General features: G+C 41.7%; 1 protein-coding gene across 3 annotated transcripts in view; it reads left to right on the forward strand.

Moving 5' to 3' along the window:
* Positions 1 to 17,202, forward strand: part of LOC101856162 — a 35,046-nt gene continuing 17,844 nt past the window's right edge. For 2 of the 3 annotated variants that reach the window (XM_013079327.1, XM_005092560.2), the window contains exons 1-7: positions 460 to 523; positions 5,321 to 6,535; positions 9,354 to 9,423; positions 9,859 to 10,040; positions 10,521 to 10,645; positions 11,602 to 11,686; positions 16,709 to 16,847. In XM_013079327.1, the coding sequence (XP_012934781.1) occupies positions 496 to 523; positions 5,321 to 6,535; positions 9,354 to 9,423; positions 9,859 to 10,040; positions 10,521 to 10,645; positions 11,602 to 11,686; positions 16,709 to 16,847 (1,844 nt within the window). In that variant the 5' untranslated portion in view covers positions 460 to 495. Of the gene's footprint in view, positions 153 to 459; positions 524 to 5,320; positions 6,536 to 9,353; positions 9,424 to 9,858; positions 10,041 to 10,520; positions 10,646 to 11,601; positions 11,687 to 16,708; positions 16,848 to 17,202 lie in introns of those variants that run through there. The other variant, XM_013079328.2, reaches the window with a different exon arrangement.

Genomic DNA, 17,202 nt, shown 5'->3' on the forward strand with positions numbered 1-17,202 from the left:
TTTTTAAACTTTGCCTAGACTAGAAGTTCTACTCTCCTCTTTCAACTTAAAATTGACCGCAGCTAGATCTAGTAGATCTTTACTAGATTTAGATCTATCTAGATCTAGATTCTAGATCTACTTGAATGGAAAGTAAACAAAAGTTCCCATAGGTAAGTAAGCCAAGTATAGTAAACAAGACGTCAAGAGGTGACTCGATTGTTGTTAGCCTACCCCCCCTCCTCGTCTGTGGCTGTATAATAGCCTGGACATCTATAGCCTAGTTTTGTTTACTTTTCTCGCTCGGGCGCACGAGCACACCGCATTTTACGCTTTACACATAGATCTAGATCTCTGCACTAGATCTAGATTTATATCTACTCTTACTCAGTGTCATTCTGATTCTTTGTGCCGGCGGTCTGTCGTCAGTCAGTCACAATCGAGGATGCCAGTAACAGTTCCCACAACAAATAATACTAATACTTTGTAACGCGTGGCCCATGTCATGCCCATGCCATGGATCCTGTCGAAGAAGTCCTGCTACGTAAGTTTATTATATCTCTAGCCTAGTCTAGAGTGGTTGGACCCCATACGAACCATTACCCAATATGAACCACCCGTCGCTTGTTTCGTTATGTAATGTGGTGAAATAGAAGACCAATTTCGTGAACCTATTCGCGAAGGCGTGGCTTTCATCCTTCAATTTTATGTCTATAGTCTAGATCTAAATCTAGATCTAAACCTAGAATCTAGAGTCTAGATATTTAGGGGCTAATTTGTTGTTTTCCCAAAACATCGTTGCGGGCGCTCCGAGTCTGAGGCATTTTGAGCTCTCTGGACACCTGAACTTGCATGATCACATCTCACGCTGGGTGTGTAGATGATCGGCCTTCAACTGTGATGGGAAGTCCTCTCCTTTCCTGACCGCTGCAACAGTTCTTGGGAGGACTTCCGTAACGAGCGACCACTATGAGACAGCAGAATTGAGGGCTTGGGGTAGGGGTAGGGGTCTAGGCCTCTTTATTGTGTTTGATGGGAAGTCCTTCCCAGTTCTTGTTGTCTTTACTCCTGAATTTGTAAGATACTCTGTGTAAGACGGCCACCCATTGTCAAGGAGAAAAGTGGCCGTATAAGACAGGTGGCTGTCTTAGGCAGGACTGATCAAGATGAAGAAAACAAATAATTCCTATCAGGGGTCCCAATCGAAAGTAGCCGCATTGTTGTTGTTTTTGTTGGTGGTGGTTTGTATTTTGTTGCTGATTTTGCACAAGGGTGACAATAAAACGAAATGTATCAGACAAGGAAGACTGAGTGCCATACATGTAAAAACAAACTCATGGGTCGCTACCACTCGGAGAACGAACGACGTTTGTCACAAGTTCATGTTGACGTCCTTTGTTACTTTGTTACAGACTGGGTTAACAGTGACCACTCATCTCACTTACGATTTTGGGGGGCTCTCGTGGCCTAGAGTCTAGAGGTTTAGGTGTTGGCCTCTCATTCAAAGGTCCCGGGTTCGAATCCGGGTAGCGACCGAAAAATTTTCTTCTCTAAAATTGTCTCCTTTCACCTCCTTTCCTGCTCTCTAGCAATGTTCTGTTGTCTGCTTTCAATTCCACTTTCTGCCCCCACCCCCTCACCTCCTTTGCCCCCTCCTCTGGGCTCCTGACTCTTTCTGCAGCCTTTCTACTGCTACTCCTTGGCTCCTCCTTACTGCTGTCTTTCTGCCACACCCCTGATCTTCTGGTAGGAAAGATCATCTACACCTAGTCTTCTCGGACAAGGGCGAAAAATCTCGGAGGGCCCGTGTGCAAGTTGCGCACGTTAAAGATCCCTTGGTGATATAAAATCGATAAGAGTAGGCTTCGGCCGCCACTCGGGCAAAATTCAAAATTTCCTACTAACTGAAAATATTAGGTGTGTCCCGCGCGCTCATATGACCTATGCAGTTGCGAGCGCCGTAAAACACTTTACAAAACAAACAAACTTACGATTTGTGTTTAAGTTTTGGGCGGGGTTTATGGGTTATGAGGGATCACACGCTTTCCTCACCAGCAGCTGAAGATTGGTAGCTATTGGTCAACAAACAGTGGGAAGGGCCTACGCAACATGATCTGTTGGAGGGACTACCTAACAACAACGACAGGGGATTGAATTATGACGGCTCGCCCTCAACGCAGGGGGGCAATGCACAATTTATTACTAAACGAAATGGAGTCACTAAGGTGGCCGTCTAAGACAGGTTTTATTGCTCAGTGTGATAGGGGTTGTGTGTTAAAATAAGGTGTCCGCGGCTGCGTTGGACAGGTGCCCGTTGTACACAGTTAAATTATATAGAAAAACCGCAAGGGGGGAAATGGAAAGTGGCCGTTTGTACAGGTGGCTGTCTTATAGAGGTGGCCGTCAGGGCAGGTTCGACTGTATGTAGATAGACTGAATTTTAATTGGTGTGGGCAAAACTCGATGGTGCGTGGTGATGACAAAGGCAGGAGAACTCTGTCAGAGATGGAAATATGAATTTTGGAGGTAAAGGGGAGAGGAGCAAAACATATAGACAGAGACTGGCGCTTAAATCATGACCAAAATTGTGTCAATAGTGCTGTAAAACGTCTACTCAATCAGAGCTGTTAAAGTATTTTTTAAAAGGTACTTTTTAAGTACAAATTTAAGTACAATCTAAAATATGAACAGTAAAAGTACTTAAATCCTGTAAAATGTACTTGAGTACAAGTTTTTAAAAAGTACATGAGTACATTTTGAGCACTTTCTGCTAATATGATAAAACACTTCAGTGCTAATGCAAAACATCATATTGAATAACATATATCTAGTATTTGACAAATTAGGCCATTTATTACTAATAACGTAATACAAAGCATTTGAATATATATACTTACTGAAAGTAGGTGGAAATGGTCAGTGAAATTGAAAAAAAAACCCAGCAAACAAACAGACGCAACTAGTGACTAAGTGATGTTATAAATAGAACTTGTTTGAGCAAGACAATATGATCAAATGTAAGTCAGTCCTAGAGGTTGGAAAGTAGGAAATTATTATTCAATTGGACCGCACGAATATTCAAATTCAGTCTGTCTAGCAAATTGTGGTGCAGAGTCAACTGCTGCAGTGGTCAGGGAAATAAAAGCGCAGTAGTTCACAGTTCGATGTGATCCCGTCTGACGTGGACGTGTAGACCCTACCCATTCAGTTTGAGTTTGTGATGAAAGTTCACATGGAGTGCTCGGGTGCAAGTGTGATGTTGGGAGAAAACAAATGAACATGTTCATACGTCGGTATGATCCCGAATGGGGCCAACATTGTGTACCGTTTCATTGAGATGAACAACGGAGATGTGGTCACTTTCATGAGGGTGGATGATCTGTGTAACACAATGGGAAGTACAATGATCGCTTATTTTTACTGCTGCTTGTCTGATCGGCTGCACCAACCCAGATTTTTGTTCCTTGAATTATGATCTGAAATATGGGATCTTAGCTTCGGAGCGAGATCTTCGGGGTGACTAATGTGTTGCAAAAGTTCTGTTTTCTTGAACAGCGGGACCTTCAGCGAACCGGTATTGTAGGCTGTGGGACCTTGTGGCAGAGACTAATGTATTATAGGCCTATCTCATAAACTAATAATTTGCTGTGGGTGTGGTAAAAATTCATGTTAAAAAGCAGATAAGAATGAAAAAGAAAAGTGCTTTAATAGAATTTTGTACACATACGTGAGAGTATTGAGACTGGACTGTAAGTAAAATAGTATGGTTAACTTAAATACTTTCCCTCCCACAGGCAGATATGCACTACTTTTAACACTGCCATCATATTTTAGGGAAAATCCAAAGAAATCATCAATCGGCGAGATGAGGTGGCAAAGTGTTAAGGGTTAAACCAATGTATTTTTAACTGCTGAAACACTCAATTCATTTTTATGGCCACGAAAACTTAATTTTGGTTGAATCGAAATGGAAATACATGATTTCAGATTCAGATTTTTATCCGTCTTTGACTTTGACAACACTGAATCAATGATACTGTAACATACAATCTATAAACAACAAACAGTAAAAGCATGAACAAAACACATTTTGGTGCAGCTGCAGACTCAAATATAATTTGAAACTCACAACTTTGACTTTGGTATTATTTTACTTTCCATCGAAATTGTCACCATCGTCTTCATTCACCTCTTTCTCTCTGGTATTGCGTATAGTGCACCAAATACTGTTAAGGACTCTTCACCTGCCTCTGTTCTGGTCAATCTTCTCCAAATCCAGCCGTGTCCCATGCCTGCATTCTGCCTCTAAATCTTGCTCCTTGCTGGATCTCGGCCTCCCTTTCTTTCTCTTTTCTTGGGGGCTGCGTCTTAGGCCTTGTCTTTGTAAGTTGTTACTCAGTCCATTGCCATCTTCTCATCTCTTGATCTCATTGCCAACTGGCTGTTGTTTGGTTCGTCACCTATCCTGAGAGCTTTTTATAAAACGAATGCTGCCAAGACTCAAACACCCCCTGCATCATTGTTATTCACAAACAAAACAACACAAGAGAAAACAATTCAAACATTTAAAACCACTGGCTGAGGTGTCTTTAGGCCTTTCCCATAGGGGAACGTGTTTTTTCTTTTCTCATCCTTACTGTCGTCATTTGTCCTCTACTTCTTAAATTTTGTATGTTTGTTACACTCTTGTGACCTGCTCTTTCAGGGGTTCCTTGATAACTGCACTGTTATGAGCTTGACATTGATAAATCAGCCCATTTAGTTTTACTATTCTACTGTGCATAAGAACATGTTAATGTCCCCCCTTTGGGAATGGCCTAAAGACACTTCACTGCCCCGGGGGTAGCTAGGCTTTACACAGCCACACAACTTTTTGGCAAACAATCAAGATGACACAGGTGTGCATTTAAACGAATCGGTCTTCTTTTGCACAGCTTATACTATGCTGGCATTTCAGGCACCACTTTTTACTTTTCTTTATACATTACTTGCTCAGTGCCTGTAATCATCTACACAAAAACCTTATGTTTGCTATAACGAACACTCGGATTCAACGAGATTTTAGGTCAGGCCCGGCGACCTGGTTGAGTCCGAGTTTCACTGTATTCCTGGCGGTGTTGGACAGGGATTACTGTGCATGGAATAACAGTATAGGAAGAGGCGTCAATGAACGGTTGCTATTGGTACTGGTGTCTGTCATGGTAAACTTACTTCAAAGGCGGGCGTGACTCTACCTGTTGTAATTTATGTTTGATTATTTCTAAAAAAAACTCTATTTTGTTCTCAATTATAATATATGTAAAAATATGGTTGTGAAAATTAAGTTTTTCATTTATTTCAGATTTGACAGACGTCATGTCGGCATCGAAGTCAAAGTCAAAGTCAAAGTCAAAGTATGCTGATGTGTCTCAGTACTTGTTCAAGGTATTGAGTTTCTCGAATTGGTCATCAATGGTCTCCGTTTCAGGCATGGCTATGGTGTCAGACCTATGCAACAAAGACAAAGACGAAGGATTTCGAAAGGCTGCCATTGATAATGGCGTTGTGAAGCAGTTGGTTGGTATTCTGAGCAGACGGAATGAATATTTTCATGGAAGTGTAGAGCAAATAGAATCCCTGCTTAAACCTAAGTCTCCTCAAGGTTCTTTAGATCTTTCAGAAGATTCGACCGCTGTAAGGGTGCCTCTGCAAACAACCCTTGCTTTGAAATGCATTTATGAATTTTGCTCAATTTATAGTATTCACCACTACAAGTTTCTGGATGAGAGTTTTCTGCAATGCCTGTTAGGATATTTGACTATGCATCGTGATGCTTCGATGAACAATTTCCAAAGCTTTTATCAGTTTGGACCTTCGTTCACAATGGCTTTGAAAGACATTGTCAGGTCCTATGGATTTGATATGAAGGTATCAGCCAACTGGGACAGCCCTATCAATGCACAGGGGGAACTGTTATTTTACAAACCTGCTTTCATGAAAGTGAAAGATGTTCAGTTGAAAAGCAGAAGTGTTTGGTATGTAACGATTAGAGACGGAAGTTTGAACCCTGATAGTGACCTACACAAGAGACTTATTAAAGAGAAAGTTGCTTGGGAGAAAGGGCTTGATCTTGGGGAAGTAGGAGCGCATTCAGAATGGCGGAAAAATGGGACCAAAAATGCCCCTGAATCACCCACAGCCAGTTTGGAACTCACAGCCCTGAAATGGAAGAGTTGTTGTGTGACAAGTGTTGTCAATGGAAACTTCCTGTGGGCTTTGCTTGGTGATGACACAATAAAAACAGCATCTGCTATCTCGTCGTCGCTCAAGAAAGATCTTCCTTCATTGAAGAAAGCCAAGCCACACCCTGATGATGTGGTGGTTGTGGAGGCACAGTCTCCATCGGAGCGAGACGTTTTTCGTGCTCGGGTTGTGGAGGCAGCTGGGGGTGTGGTCACGGTGTTTGGGGTGGACAGTGGAGTCATGAGAAAAGTGCCAATCCACTGCGTCTATGCTCTGCCTTCGCATCTCACTCTGGAGGAGATCCCAGCAACAGTCTCGCTCGTTCGTTTAAAAGGTGAGTAATTGTGGTCGTTTACGTTGTCTGGCTATGGTTGGATAGCCCACAGTGGTTTTTTTCCTGAATGCCCCCCTTGTGACAAAATGGCAAGAAGAGTCATGTAATCAAAGATACTGTACCCTACGGTAAGATGCTACAGCTGCACCTTTCCCTAGACTCTAAAAATATGTAACCAGCGTAAAATAGGTCACGCCCCCAGCGAGCGTGTGACTGAGCCCTGATGACTTGGCAAGGGCTTGTTGGATAGAATGAGAGCGTCCTAGTTAATCCTACTCTAGGCCCCATTCTTATCTAGATCTAAATAATTATTAGATCTATCTACTAAACTAAAGTATTGATCAACGTATTCCGATAATTTATCAAGATCTAAATTATTTTAAAAGAAAAACATTAGGTTTAAAAATAGTCTGACTTCGCTAAGGAGTGATAAGATCAGAGGATATACTGGTACCGGGTGCATAGGCTCATGATCCACTAAATGCAAATCTAGCCCTAGACAGTGACTCACGAAGTCTAGGCCTAGAATCTGTCCAATACAATGTTATTGATAGTATTGATGAGATAGTATAAGTCATTAAGTAGTGATGACAGGATCTCTGGGAGTATGTATTATAAGAATTCAAAAGATAGTGTCAATTAGTATTAGATACACCGAGGAACGCTGCAACAGAAGAAGAGAGAGAGAGAGAGAGAGAATACAACATAGAAGTATGTCTTATTAACTCGATATTACAAACTCTCTCTCTCTCTCTCTCTCTCTCTCTCTTTATATATATAACATTTACATCTAGATTCTAGATCTACACCTAATGGAATGGGCCCGTACAAAAAGTACAGAGTAAAGCATTGGTCCTAGTCACGGATGCAAATTGTAAACAAAGCTTACAGGCTGAACTCTGATAGACCCCTCTCTAGTAGTTTAACTCTAATCTAGACTCTACACTAAAAAATCAATTTCTCATTGTCTTTCCTTTCTTGGTCCTTTGGGAATCTGAAGAAAGACAGTGGTTTGGGTGTTTCCTCCGGAATTAGAACAGCCCATCGCTGAACAGAACTGGCCAGTATAGGCCGACAGGCATTGCGTTTCACTCGCCATGTTTACACACTGTCACATGCTCGCCGCTAGGTGGCGCTGGGCGTCGTTGTACCTCACAAAATTGGACAAGTGGAACATCTTAGTTTAGGGTATATAGGGAGGTTATACAGTTGTTGTAATGTAAGGTCCTTAGGGTATATTATCTCTGATGTACAGAAGAACACGGCTATTGCGGGACTGCTATGGGAATGCAAAGGGGAGATTACCGAAAATTTTCTTAAAATCCACATGATTACCTCCCTTCAATATTGATAAAATTTGCACTTTAGATTAGTCTTCCTTTTCTTGTCAACTTCGTTTATTATCTCAGCCTTTAATTCGAGTGAGAAGCGTTTCATTAAGTCTTTGTTGGAAGCCATCTTTTTCTCGATCTTGTTGCATGTGCTGTCTATCGTACCGGAAGGCCCACTGTAGAACTGGTGAAGGGGATGTGTGCGTATGCCTGAGGAATCACGCACTACACGCTCTCCTCTTCTTTTACTTTATAGCCCAGCCTAGGGCTATGGCCTATACGCTCTTATTCTGTACGGTACTGAGTGTCTAGGCTATGGCACATCACTGTATACTACATTTTGGAGTGGCTCACGTAATACGTCTCTCCGCACCGTCTCTCTCTGCCGCCTGCTCCACCTCACTCATCACTGGACTGGCCAATCACAATTCCACACCGCTAACTGCCCGTTTAGATCCCGCCCGTTTAGATCCCGCCTACAGCCCCCCACCCCCAACCTCCTTCCCCTCAGCTAGAGCTCGCTCGGTCAGTCCCGCTGTATCCAAGTTCGGGCCTTTCCTTGCCCCGTTAAACCCGAGCACAGGAATGAGTTTGCATTTTTAAAAAGGGGGGTTTCGGTGAGGGCCCGCTGCAGCGGGTGCCGCTATAGTCATGTTCTACTGTATAGATCTACATCTCCTTTGGAGTGGTCCATGTAACGCCTCTCTCCGCACTCCACACCATCTCTCTCTCTCGGCCTACTGCCTGCCCCACCTCACTCATCACTGGACTAGCCAATCACAAAGCCTCACCGCTGACTGCCTGTTTGGAGTCCGACTACAGCCCCCCCCCCCCCACCCCCACAGCTAAAGTTCGCTCGATCTCTCCTGCTCAACTGCTGTATCCGAGTTTGAGACTTTCCTTTCCTCGCTATATCCAAGCATAAGCAATTGAGTTTGCATATAGGAGAAAGAAAAGAGGATTCCGATAAGGTCCTGCGCTAGTCATGTTCTACTGTATTTTATATTGTGTTTTACCAAGATGTCTTAGCAGAAGAGATTATAATATTATAATGTCAACTGAAACAGACTAAATTAGTTTGCACTTACTTTTGAAGAAGTCAAAACTCAATTTGTCTTTTTGTTTAGGGTGGGTACAGCTACATAGGGAAATAGGTAAGGCCAACAGAATTCATTCTGTAATTATGGAAATGGACTGAGTGTGAGGCCTGGCTCGCTTTCTGGGATTGGTCCAATGAACTTCCAAGCACACTGTTTCTTGTCAGTTTGTGTGTTCCCACACTCCACCTTTCCTTTGAGGTGTGATTTTTTTTCCTGCTCCCTTAAAATGGAAGGTTCAGCACAATATGTATCATGATGTAGAGAGCACCTGAAGTGTATGACATCTTATTCAGTGACAAAGTTCTCTTGTTTTGAGAATATCGTATAAAATTTCAGTTGTCTGTGAAGTATGAATACTGACAAAATATGCTGTTTCTCTCTCCCAAGGTATTAACCCACCACCTGTGGATCCTCGTGGTGTTGAATTGGCGGCTGCCTCTCTGATGTTGGTCTCCAGGTGAGTGTTTGTGTAGTGTTTTGATGGTATAAATAAAAGCATTGTTTGATCGGGCCTTTAATTTTGGATGTCCTACTTTTTCCCAAAAAATCTTTAACAGTAATTACAATGGTGTCAGTTATCTAAATATACCTTAGAGCCCCATTTTATCTAGTAGGGATTTATTCTTTATAGCATGGAGGGCACCACTGGTAGGTTATATGATATTTTCTTTCCCTCTGTTGTTTTTCTGTATTAGTTTTTTCCAGCACTGAATGACCCTTTTATTGGCGCTCATAAATGACCTTATCACATGCATTTGCGAGCGCCGTAAAACCCTCTACTATAAAAAAAAAAAAATGACCCTTTTATGTTGATGGGTTTCTCTTTACTCAAACACCAGCTCATAGGACGACAAAGTCCTCTATCTGCGTCCCACTTTTATTTGTTCTCTAGGAACAGTATCAACACCTGCAGTCAGCTCCTGGAATTGGACCTCTTGACACAGTTTCCGGATCTGATCCACAGTCCTGACCCCCATGTAAGTTGTCAGGCACTCTCCCTGGCTGCAACACTGGTGACGGGAAAGGCAAGGAAATGTTGCAAGAAATGGCTCAAGATTCTCTTCGCTACTTTAGGTATGTGATTATTGACTGTTGTTGTTGTTGTTGTATTGCTGTTCCTGCAGCTCATGTGTTGATGTTTGCCCTTTTGGCTCTTCTGCCCTGCCAAGTATTCCAAGAAAATCTGATTTGTTTTTCTTTGTCTTTCTGAAGTCCCCAATTAGTTCTGCGAAAATACAAAACCTTTTGGATGGGGCGAAAGTTTTAACTTGTTATACCTACATTGGCTTGGTTTATGCAAATTAGTATATATTTATATTTAAAATTAGTAAGCACTGAGTGCCTAATTTAAAAAAAAAAAAGAATTTTTTAAAGTTACTGATAATTTGGATGAAAATTTCCAAGTGTTCTGATTTGTGACTAAATTGTTGCTGCTTATAATGCCTTTCCTGAGGCCTGATGGTATAAGTTGTGGTTGGTACTTCTGACAATCTGGAGTAAGGAAGCACAGTTTTAATATTAGTGTCTAATATTTGCTTATTTTGTGTTTTCCAGTTGTCTTGAATAGATGTGTGCAGCGTCAATTACAGCATGCGGAGAACCAACGCTCTGAGACTACGACTGACAAAGTGTGTCAGAAAAGCCTGCGGTTATCTGACATCAGCCCAGCGGACAATTCTGTAAATATATAATTTCACAGTTGTTAAGCAGTTCTGTTATCATTCTCCTCGGGGACTGGAATTTTCTTCTGTAAGTCCTACTTGTTTCTGGTCTGTCTGTCGTCTATATTCTGTATTTCATATTGGTTTTCTCCTGCTGTGTAGATAGTCGGTGGGTGCTCTGATATCTTCTTTTTTTCAGTTGCAATTCTAAGTCTGTATCCCGGGGAAATACAGTGGTTGTCACCCAGTCTTGTCACAGTCTGCAACTTAAAAGCCTTTTATTACTTTGCTTTGTTCTAATGTCCCTCTTTTGTGAGTTACCTCTGTATGAGAAGTCTGGCAGCTTATGGGGTCATTTGCTCTTACCCAGTGAGCATGTAAGGGGATGGGCTCTAATCTTTTAGGTTTAGCTGGATGTGTTAGTTTTAATGTGCCATGGTTAGTAGGAATAAGTTTTCTGCTTTTTTAAATCACATCCTTACTTTTCTACGAAGTTCATTCTCTGCCTAAGAAGCCGTTTTTGCAATGCAACAGAATTTTAAAAAATAATTTGCATGACTATGAACCTTTCTAAAATAGAAACCTGACGACCCATTTAGAGATGAGGCAATGAGATATTTCGTCACTGCTTCAGCATACTTTGTTTATGTTGGGGAGAAGGAAGAGAGGTTGGCATTGATGAGCAGACAACAGTGTCTACCTATCACAAGCCTGCTTACACTGAACGTATTCTTTAGTCAGGTTCATGGGCCGTGCCAAGAGGGTCAGTCTTCACATCCATTTGTACTATCAGTTGGTTCTGTCATAAAGCTAGTACTAGTAGGCTGCAGCACTGTATGTCACATGAGGAACTATTGTTTTGATTTGGAATAGACAGTCTGAGAATTATTGTGAAGTGCTGTTGTATGAAATTTCTGGTGAATGGATTACCATACTAAGAACTGTAACTTTCCTTTTACAATTCTTTGTTTCAGAACATCATTTCATCTTGCTTGCAGCTTCTTGTCAACCGTCTGTACATGTGCCGAGAAGCGAAAAACTTTTTCTACCGCGTTCAAGGTATGCCCATGGTTTCTCACTGTTCACATAAGGCAGCGGGTGGTTGGAAGGTGCCATTGGCAGGTCCTACTTCTTTATCGTTGCCGTGATTTTTGTCTATTGGCCCTGCATGGGTCTCAATATTCCGCTATTTAGCGGATTTCCGCTGCCGCCATTTCCTCCGCTAAACTCCGCTACCGCGGCAGCGGGTCAATCAGAAAGAGAGTTGCTGGGAGCAGAGTGACTGCCAGGCCTAGGGAATTACCCGGGAATTTGATGAAAAAAATCGCTGAGACACGGGAAAATACATCAAAGATCTCGAATATTATTTGAAAACCTAATCCGATAACGTCTTTAAGTTCGTTTTTGCCGGTTGCGATTGTGATATTAATTCGGCTTTTCCTGGTCTGAGAGTACGTCTCACGCGAATAGGCGGCTATGGCGGCAAGCGGAATTGTATGTGACACCGAGGCTCGACCGGAAAATCGAGATCTCAGAAATTTTTCTGTAAAACTCTGAATACGCAACTTTTGTAACCTGCAGGTTCCGCATTACAAACGTGGCGTCGCCATGAAAATAATGTTCGTCACTGTGCTGTCGCTTGTGGGGGCAAAAAAAAAAAAAGAAAAGAAAGTTATACAAGCGTCTTGTCGGGCTCGCCGTTGTGACCGGTCAATGAACCTGCGTGCGTTCTGAGCACTCTGAAGTACAGGACTCCAGAATGGGGGGAGATTATTGATTTTAAAAAAAAATACACTCGGGGATGGGGGGAAGGGCTGGACGCAACACCAGAGGACAAAAAAAGAAAAGAAATTCTACTACAGCTCTCTGCAAAGTAAAGTGCGCGTTAGTGCATGCCTTGTGTATAATCAGCATCCGTCATAACTACTTAAAATTGTAAGCGTGTTAATAAACTTAGGGCAGGGGCCCAAATGTTCGCATTTCATTTTCATTGGATGGGTGACAGTAAATTATGTCTCTTTATTTTAGCTTTTTGTTCAAGATTCGCAGATTTTCAGTGTCACTGCATCTTGCCCTCCCACAGTTCTTACACCTCTGACACTGAATAGGTTTACTTGAGCTATTCAAGTTATCACTCTACTTTGAGTTTAAGCATTATAATTTTGTCTTTCATGTCTATTATATGAATCATTACACCCAGACTGGTTCATGACAGTCGATTTTCTGGTTCTAAGCCTTTTCCCAGGCTCAAAACAAGATTCATTTAAATATAGTTTATATATGCAGGCGAATGTGATGAAGGGAAAATATAAATAAGTTGCGCAAGACCCCAGGCGCCTCCACTTTCTGTACGTAATCAAGATTGTAAATATTTGGTAAGTGACTCTTACTTGAAATTATCTTCCAAACCCTCAAACTGGTATGAAATAACCTTGCTTTGATAAATTGATGGTTTTTATTTCAACATTCTAGGGTCCAACAGTATAATAATAGTGGGTGTCTCGCGAAAATGGGCTTCTGTCGCGATCACGCAGAAAGCTCCTCCTTTTTAAAAATTCTGAGTTGAGGCCCATGCCATTCCATCTCCTTAACTCCTTATCTCCGGCAAGCAGCTCTCAACTCTCAGCTGCTTGCAGACGGAATCGCTCAGCCGGTACTCTGTTGGCAGCAGTTGGGTCACTTTCTTTTATGACGACAAAGATGTTATAGTATTTGTCAGCAATTGCCAAAAACAGGTCTCTCTCTACCTGGAGTTCTTTTATTAGATGAACTATCAAAATACAGTCAAAAAGGGGTAACTCGAATTTGTCGAAGATTGGAAACAGTGTTCAAAATTTCTGTAGTCTGACGTCGTAGTTTTCCCACGGAATTTTTTTTGTGTGCAGAATTTCGAAAAATTTTGCGGCATTATTATATTAAACTTTCAGACGTAGAATTGCGGGGGGGGGGGGGGAAATTAAACTGAAGCGAGCTGACGACATTAGAGTGATCTCCCTCTCACCGGGAGCCGGAAATTAGAGAGCTCTTCTTTTTTGGAGGGGGGAGGGGGAGAAACAAAATTGATCTAGATCTAGATTCTTGTTTGTTTTATAATGGGGTACCCACTGCGGCTGGATCGGGCCGATCGCCCTTCTCGATCGCCAGAAACTGAAAACAAACACGTTTGTTTTTTAGGTGACCGAGTCAGGTGATCAGCCCGATCGGCCGATACCACCCATAGTGGTCACCCCATATTAATAAGATTTACGGAGCTCACAACTACATATATGTACTGTAGGTCATATGAGCGCCAAGGGGTGGATGTCAACAGAGACAGGGAATCAGGTTTACTCTGCTCACCTCTCTAGCCTCATCAGTGCAAAGTCTGCTTCGACCTTCATAATCAAGGCAACCTGGAAATAGATTTAGCAGTTCACAAGAGAGTGACAAACATGCATACAAAAGAAGTAGAGGAAAAATGACGATAGTAAGGATGAGGAAAGAAAAAGCAGCAGTTCCCCCTATTCCCTATGTTATTCCGGCACAGTGTGAGCATGACATTGATAACTCTGCCCATGTGCAATTCTACGGTGCATAAAAAAAAAGTTAATATTTTGGGAATGGCCTGAATACACTGTAGTAAGTGGCACTTCCTTCTATCTAGATTCTATTGTGCTTGCGCTAGTAGCGGCTATTGTATAGGAGGAAGATACATGGATGGCTGGTGCCTCTATAAATAAATCATTGATGGTCTGGTCTGTATAGGAGGAGTACCGGCGAGACGAGATTTGTCTTTCAGCAAAAATGGATACATTTTTTGAAAGGAAAGAATGCGTTGAAAACAAATGCCGCTGAACGTCAGCTTCAGTTTACCAAAAGCACACTTGTGTTTGGCGGAAAACTGTTCTGATAGTGCGTATGTAATGTGGTACTTGACCACACCTGTAAATCGATGACGGTGGATTGGCATTTCTTTCTGTGTAAGTGTAAAGTTTATGCCTTCTTCATCCGCGGCTTTTCCTTCTGGGGTGTTTCTAATTCTAATTGCGAACTTTACCTCTGACTTTAGAATGTTGGGACCATTGTTGTTCATTGGCTGTAGTAGGGGTGGTCTTCAAATAATTCTCCTACATATTCTGCCCATCTTCCTGGGACTTTTTTCTTCTCAAACAACATGATTGTCTTTTTTGTCTTCAGAAACAACGCCTCCTAACAATCAATGACATAGCTCAAACTGCCAGCTCACCTACTTTGAAATTACCGCTATAGTGTCTCTAAACAATAATACCGATTGTATGCTGCTAATTGCTGGGTTTTAAAATTTTATTTACTGTGTCTGTAGTGTGACTTCTCTGCTTATGATTAATCAGTACTTATATATATATATATATATATTTAAAACAGTATGGGAAAAGAAGTGGTCACAATCCTTGCAGAATTTGGTTATTTTGGGGGTAAAATTCTGCATAGAATTTTGAAATTTTCCATGCAGAAACTACGTTGTCAGTGTAATTTGCCATGTCCGTGAAAACCCCAAATACAAAGAAATAGAGAAAATAAAGGGAGGTATAAAAAACATTAAAACAATTGACATGGGTAGCTCCCTTGGTGAACATGTTGACGGTGTGAAAGCAAGAAGATAAATGAAAGTGGAAAGCAGAAAATCTCACGTGTGCACAGCCGGCTTCTACGTCATTTTTTCCTCTCATCCCATTGGTTTATGGAAAGTTGTGCCTCTAGCCATCTGCACCGCAGGCATCCCACAGCGTTATTGCACGCTTGGCGAGCCAGTCGTGCGGTGCGGTCAGCATCACTCCCTAACCCCCATTCCCCGTCCCCTCTTCCTCCAGCCTCTCATGGTGAGACAAGGACCACGTTTTGGCTGTAACAATAACGAAGAAACATCTACTTGCGGCCAGAAAGGCTGTAAAGCCGGGTCTTTGGTTGAGAATGCGAAGGGGATTTGTTTGAGATTTGAGTGTTGTGTGTTTGAGAACTCAGTGAAGTCAATACAAAGAAAACATTGGGACTGAAACGGAACCGAGCATTATGTTCGAGATACCCGAAAATTTTTTATTTTCATGTTCGAGGTTTTTTACTTTACCTGTAGGTTCATTTCTTTTGATATAATGACCATTTTAGTGATGTGTAAGTCACTTTCAGGGTTTGTAACTCAAAAAAGAGTCTTCCGACATAGTGGGAAAAACTCCAGAGATAAATACCACCATTATTATGTTGATAGGCTTGTCTTATCTCTGTCAGGCTAAACTTACTTAAGTCAAAGAAGGCATTTTGCACTCAAATGCTTTCCCCCTCCTGCTTCTTGTAGGTGTATCATGTAGCTTTCAGTTTCTGCCTTAACATGAATAAGGAGACAACAGAATTATTACCGCGCACTGCAATATCTTAAAAACCTTATTGTCTTACCTAATATCAAGACCTTTGAGATCTTTAAAAGAGAATATCTCGAGAGTTCCCTCTTTGAATTCTAACAAGTTGTGTGGAAGAGCTTTTACTTCCTTTGCCTTTAAAATTTTGAATTCCCTTCCTAAAGAATTCCGTATAACATCAGATAGAGAGTAAGCCTGAAGGCAATTTGTTCAACGCTTTCCTCTGCCTTTAAATTTTGGATGTGATAATTTGTGAGTGTCTTTTTTGAGTTACGTGTGTGTATGTGTGTTGTTAGTGGTCTTATAATAATGTGCATTTTCCGTCTTTTGATTTGTCAGTTGAGTGATAATCCTGCATTGTGCAGCACTTATCGTTAACTTATTGTTATTATGATGAAACCATGAGCTTCGATTTCCCCTTGTCACCCTATGACGTGATGGTGCAAGTGTAAAGTGCAGTCTCCATCAGTGTCTTTTATGAGATCATTGAAAAAAGTACCGACTCTAAACGAAGGACAAGGGTTAAAGTTTAAACTTTTTGTGCAATGAACTAATAATATATGTCATTGTTCTTTTTTTCTGTTCCATACTTGTGCTGACTTACTGTAAATTAAAAATTAAAGACCATTCTGTGATTATACCAGAATATGTTTCGTTTTGGACTCGAAGCTTGGTGTAACGGTAAGGACGTAATGAGGTCCTTTTTCTCCAGGGCTGGATGTGGTGATGAATGCGTATGCTGTGAGTAAGAGAAACCTCAAGCTGAAGAAGTGGGCCACGCTTGTGTTTTGCAACTTTGTGCACGTCACCACGTCTCGGCGAGGGCTCCCTGATCAAGGCAGAAAGAATGGGTTAGTAATGTTTGAAGTCAACATTTGGCTTGACGTTGGCCTATTTCTAGCATGATTATGTGACTGATTAGTGGTCAGTTTTGGTAAGTTGAGCAAAATCTAATTGATTTAACTGCTGTAGAGGAAAATCTTGCTTTGGGCCACTTTCAAGGTAAATTTAAGTTTCAGGCATGTGCACCCGATTTTGCCGGAATGCCTTGATATTGATTATAGAGTGATTTAATTTGTCTTTTTTAGATTATTTTTGTTGTTGTGTGCAGAAGTCTAATACTGATACTAAGGTTACACCCACCTCCCCACTCCCTCACGCCAACACACACACACACACACACACACACACACACACACACACACA

The sequence above is a fragment of the Aplysia californica genome, unplaced genomic scaffold (assembly GCF_000002075.1).
Source record: "Aplysia californica isolate F4 #8 unplaced genomic scaffold, AplCal3.0 scaffold00048, whole genome shotgun sequence".
NCBI lineage: Eukaryota > Metazoa > Mollusca > Gastropoda > Aplysiida > Aplysiidae > Aplysia > Aplysia californica.